Source organism: Orycteropus afer, unplaced genomic scaffold (genome assembly GCF_000298275.1).
Source record: "Orycteropus afer afer isolate SDZICR_OR568_19922 unplaced genomic scaffold, OryAfe1.0 scaffold00112, whole genome shotgun sequence".
NCBI lineage: Eukaryota > Metazoa > Chordata > Mammalia > Tubulidentata > Orycteropodidae > Orycteropus > Orycteropus afer.
In genome coordinates, this window is record NW_006921699.1 from 326,296 (window position 1) to 331,741 (window position 5,446).

Here is a 5,446-nt window from a genome sequence, read left to right on the forward strand (position 1 = left end):
AAAAAGTCAAAACAAAATGTAGAAAGCCTAAGGTTCATGTGGGATAGCATCAAAAGGAATAACTTACGTGTTATTGGAATTCCAGAACAGGAAGAGAAAAACAAAACCAGTGAGAAAATTGTCCAAGATTTGCTGGAGGAGAACTTCCCTGATATGATGAAAGATGAGGATATATCCATTCAGGAAGTAAATAGTAAATATCTGTAGTAATTGAGATAATGAAGCAAAATGAGATTTCCCTTGACTCTATCATAGAGTAAACAAAGAATAAGTCTTTTTTTTTTTCATGACAGGAATTAAAATGACAATATAATCAAGTCATGACTTGAGGAGAGGTTAAAATGTATATGAAAAAATTTTCACTGTTTGCTCAATTCAATGGACTGATTAGTTCATTCAATGAAACTTTGAAATCATAATAAAAAATGTTTAAAATTGAGATCTCTTTATCTTCTAAACTGGAAAAATGAACTATCATCTCCTGAACTCATTCCACCTGTAGAGCATTAGTTTAAGCAATCTAGAAGTTAGATTTTTTTTTTTTTTTTTTGCTACATACATTGCAACTTTGCATATAGTAAGTATTTACAGGTATGTGTCACTTAACATCCACATTACATTCTGTGAAATAGGATATTACGTGATTTGAACGTTATGGGAACACCATATTAAAACCTTATGTGAGCCTGCTTCCAGTCATCCTCATCATTTTGCTACCACTGCCACCACTGCTCTTGGAAGCAAGAGCAACTGGCAGCAGCAGTGGAAGTGGAGCAAGCAGGGAGAGAATAGAGTGTGCCCTGCGGCAGCCACTGTTCCACCCGCCTGAGCAGCAGGAACACCCGGCCCTGCATCCTCCACAGCCGTTACTGCCTACCCACGAGACAAAGGCTGAGGGCCCACACCCAGAGCCATGTCCTCTGCCTCACCTGCCTGTATCTCACCTATAGTCCAGTGCTCCAAGAGTGTGGATTTGAGATCTTGAACACCATTAGGGGAAAATGATAAACAAAAGGAGAGCTGCTTTCCATTAAAAAGAAACCTGTGGGACCACAAACGTATATGCAATTGGACATTGTCAGGCAGATGTTAAGTGATATATACCTTTAGCAGTTTTTAGACAATGATATTATCGTATATTAAAAGATTCATGAAATCATAGCATGAAAAAGAATCTTGGACATCCTTTAGACCAGCATTTCTCAAACTTTTTGGTCTCAAGACCTCTTTACTTTCCTAAAAATTGAGGACTCCTAAAAGCTATGGGTTCCATGGCTTTGAGAATCAGCATTTTACTCCAGTTCTTCATTGTACATTAGATGAGGTGTGACACTCAAAGAAAGTGATTAACTCAAGGCTGTATATACTTAATGACAGAGCCAGAGTTGGAATCCAAATGTTCTGACTTCTAATCTAATACTCTTTTCAGTGTTCAGAACATACCCTTCTACAAATGAAAGATTCAAAACCCCCCAAAAATCTATGCATCATAAACACATTGTAAAATATACATTATAACAAAAAATACCCTAAATTTCTTTTAGAACAAATAAGGAATGGATAAATAAAGTTAAAATTATATGCATATCTGAGCTCTGTGTTCTGCTTGGAAGGTTGTAAAAAATCACAGTCAATACGACCTAAAAAGAAATTGTAATAAACCTATAGTTTTCAAACATAGTACATCCATATAAACTGTTGGAAAAAAACTGACAAATCTATTTGTTTTTCTTAACAGCTAATGAAAATAGGTTCCGATGTTGAATTGTTACTCAGAACATCTGTTGTACAGGGTATACTCACAGACCACAATACATTGAGTAAGTAAAATTAAAGAATGGTTTCTGACTGCAATATGTTTTAAAATATTGAGGAATTATGTGGTGCTTTTAATGCTCAATAGTAAAAAGTTTCATTTTGCCAGGCATCATAGTGTATATTGCATACATCTGTAAGTCTATAGTTTAGAAGTACTTACTTATGAAACTGTTCTACCAGATTTTTGTTCTGTTTTTCCTTTTTTATCTTTACCTGTGATTATACTGCAAAACTGTAGCTACAAAGAGAATACAATTTTTTATCATATTTCTTTGATGTTCTTAATTTGTCTGGTATCATTTATCACTTAATTAAGTCTAAATCTGTTTCTCTACATTTTACTCTACAAGTGGAGTTATTTTAATTCACAGAATAGGGATTAATAGGAAATGGAAAAATAGTAGAGAATCCTCCATCGTATGTCCAGCCCCTGTTAGGACTTCAGCAGAATCTCAATTCACATTATATTTTTTTTTACTCTCTGAAGTGTCTTTAGAGACCAAAAAAAAAGTGACACTCAAAATTTTTGAAAGGCTTTTTTTTTAAAAATGAAATTATTGAAGTATAATAAACAGAAATGAGCATAGTTTATAACTATACAGCTCAATGAATTTTCACAAAGTGAAGTACCGATGTAACCAACATCTGCATCAAGCTGTATATAACATTATAGCATCCCAAAAACCTACTCATGTCCCTCCCAGTAACCCCTCCTCACAAGGGTAACCTATCCTGACTTTTAACACCATAGATTTGTTTTGCCTGTGTTTGAACTTTATAGAAATGCAATCATGTAGGGTTATTAGTTTGGCCAGTTTCTTTCCCTCAGCATTTTACTTATGAGAGCCATCTGTATTATGTGTAGTAACATTGCTTTGTAGTATTCCATCGTTTGAATATACCACAATTTATTCATTCTACTGTTCTTTTGGCTTGTTCCTAATTTGGGACTTTAGTGAATAAGGATACTATAAACATTCTTTTTGTACATGCTTTTTTTCCCCCGTTGTACATGCCTTTTGCTGAACATATACGTGCATTTATCTTGGGCATACACCTGGGAGTGAAATTTTTGAGTCATAATATATGCATTTATCAGCTTTTAGATACCACCAACCAGTTTTCCAAAATAGTTATACTAATTTTCATTTCAGCAGCAGTACCAAATGTTGCTCTACATCCTTACCAACACTTGGTACCATCTATCTTGTTAATTTTAGCCTTTCTGATTGATATATAATGGATAAACCAAAAAAAAAAAACCACTCACTGCCATTAAGTCAATTCTACTCATAGCAACCTTCTTGGGTTTCCAAGGCAGTATCTCTGCAGAAGTAGATTGCCCAATCTTCCTTCTTAGGAGTGACTGGTTTGAACTGTCAGCCTTCTGGTTAGCAGTCAGATGCCTTAGGCACTATGCCACCAAAGCTCCCATATATAATGGTATTACATTGTAATTTTCATTTTCATTTCTCTGGTAACCAATGAAGTTGAGCACGTTTTCACCTGTTTAATGATCATTTTGCTTGTTTTTTTTCTTTTATGAAGTCCCTGTTTAAGTCTTTTGCTCATTTTTATAAGCATTATCTATCTGCCTTTTTAATATTGATTTGAAGCAGTTCTTTAGATGTTCTGAATACAAGTTGTTTGTTGAATATAAGTATTATAAGAATCTTCTCCTATTTTTGTGGTTTGCCTTTTCCTTTGGTAATGGTATCTTTTGATAAGACATCCTTAATTTTAATTCCGTTCAGTTTATCATTTTTTTTTTCTTTCTGATTAGCACTTTCGAATCCTGTTTAAGAAATCTTTGCCTATCCCAAGCAAAGGTCATGAAGAGATTCTTCTATGCTTTCTTCCAAATGCTTTATTGTTTGATCTTTTACATTTATCTGGTCCTCTTGGTGTAAAGAAGTTAAATTTGCCCAAAAATTTGGTCTTTGTCCTTGGCTCCTGGCATATAACCTCTAAAATTTTAGACTTTCCCCAATCATTGAAATGTCTTTGATAAGTACTCTAGACCACACCTAAGGGATTATGACTCATGTTAGGTAGAGGCTGACTATGCCAGAAAGACTCACCACATGGCACAATATCAACTTGGTGATATCAACCTCATTATATCAACAGACCTCAGAGGAGGAACTAGAGTTTGAATTAGGTAATGAGACCCTCAACAAAAGTTCAGGACACAGAAGCTCCATGGGCTAACAAACAGGTGGGTGAAAAATAACGATGCACATAGGAGAGTAACCCATCCTTTTTTGGGACATGGAATCTTCTCATTGGGAACCCTCCCACACCTCGCCCTATGCATCTCTTCATTTGTATCCTTTTCACTATAATAAAATTATAATCATAGTATGGCGTTTTCCATGCTGTGAGTTCTGTGAATCATTCTAGCAAATTATTGTCACCAAGGGTATAGTGGAAGCCAGCAGGTCAGAAGGCTCTGGAGAACCCCTTTACTTATGACTAGCATCCTGAGGGAGTAGAGAAGACTCCTAAATTTGTAGCCAACAGAACAGAAGTGAGGGGATTGTGGGGACTCCCAAGCTTGCAGCTAATGTCTGAGGTCTTGGACAGACTTGGCAGGCTGCAGGATTGTGCCCTTTAACCTGTGAAGTCTGACCTAGCTCTGAGTGGTTAGAGTTAGAGGAAGACATGCTGCATATGCAGCTGGTGTCAGAACAGAAATGGAATAGAGGGAAAGAGAATTGGTAAACTGATCTGGATTGATAACACATTTGGTATCAGAGAAATGGGATTTGATTCTCCCAACACAACTAGAGTTGATTTTTGTGTATAGTGTGCATTTAAGGATTAAATTTCCACACACACACACCCCCAAAATGAGTGTTGTAAATCCTAACCCTGTGGTTATCATCATCCCATTTTGGAATAGGTTTTCTTTGTTATATTAAGAGACCATATCAGTGTAGGGTGTGTTTTAAGCCAGTTGCCTTTGAGATATAGAAAGAACGGATTAGGACAAAACAGCAAGCAGAGATGGGTGACAATAGATGCCAAGCCACATGAAGATAGATCACCAAACAAGGACCTTCCTCCAGAGCCAACAGAGAGAGAAAGCCTTCCTCTAGAGCTGGCGTGCTAAATTTGGATTTATAACCTCTTAAACTGTGAGAAAATACATTTCTATTTGTTAAAGCCACCCACTTGTAGCATTTCTGTTACAGCAGCACTAGAAAACAGCTAAGATAACAGGAGACAGGGGTCAGGATTTACTTTTTTAAAGGTGAATATCCAGCTGATCCAGCAAGCACTTACTCACTCACTGCCATCGAGTCAGACCCAACTCATAGCGACCCCTCCTTGGGTTTCCAAGGCAGTATCACTACAGAAGTAGATTACCCAATCTTCCTTCCAAGGCTCTTGGGTTCAAACTGCCAGCCTTCTGGTTAGCAGTCAACTGCCTTGAAAATGTCACTCTTTCCCCACTGCACTTCAGGGTCACCTTTGTAAAAAAAAAAAAAAAAAATCAAGTAACCTTTATATGTGAATCCAGGGCTGGAAGATTACCCAATCTTCCTTCCAAGGCTCTTGGGTTCAAACTGCCAGCCTTCTGGTTAGCAGTCAACTGCCTTGAAAATGTCACTCTTTCCCCACT

At 36.8% G+C, this 5,446-nt stretch overlaps 1 protein-coding gene across 1 annotated transcript in view; it reads left to right on the top strand.

The window, feature by feature from the left end:
* The window catches only part of LYRM7 (LYR motif containing 7), a 46,220-nt gene that overhangs the window by 31,012 nt on the left and 9,762 nt on the right, over positions 1 to 5,446 (top strand). The window contains exon 4 of the mRNA XM_007943792.1: positions 1,739 to 1,820. Coding sequence (XP_007941983.1) covers positions 1,739 to 1,820 — 82 coding nt within the window. The remainder of the gene's footprint in view (positions 1 to 1,738; positions 1,821 to 5,446) is intronic.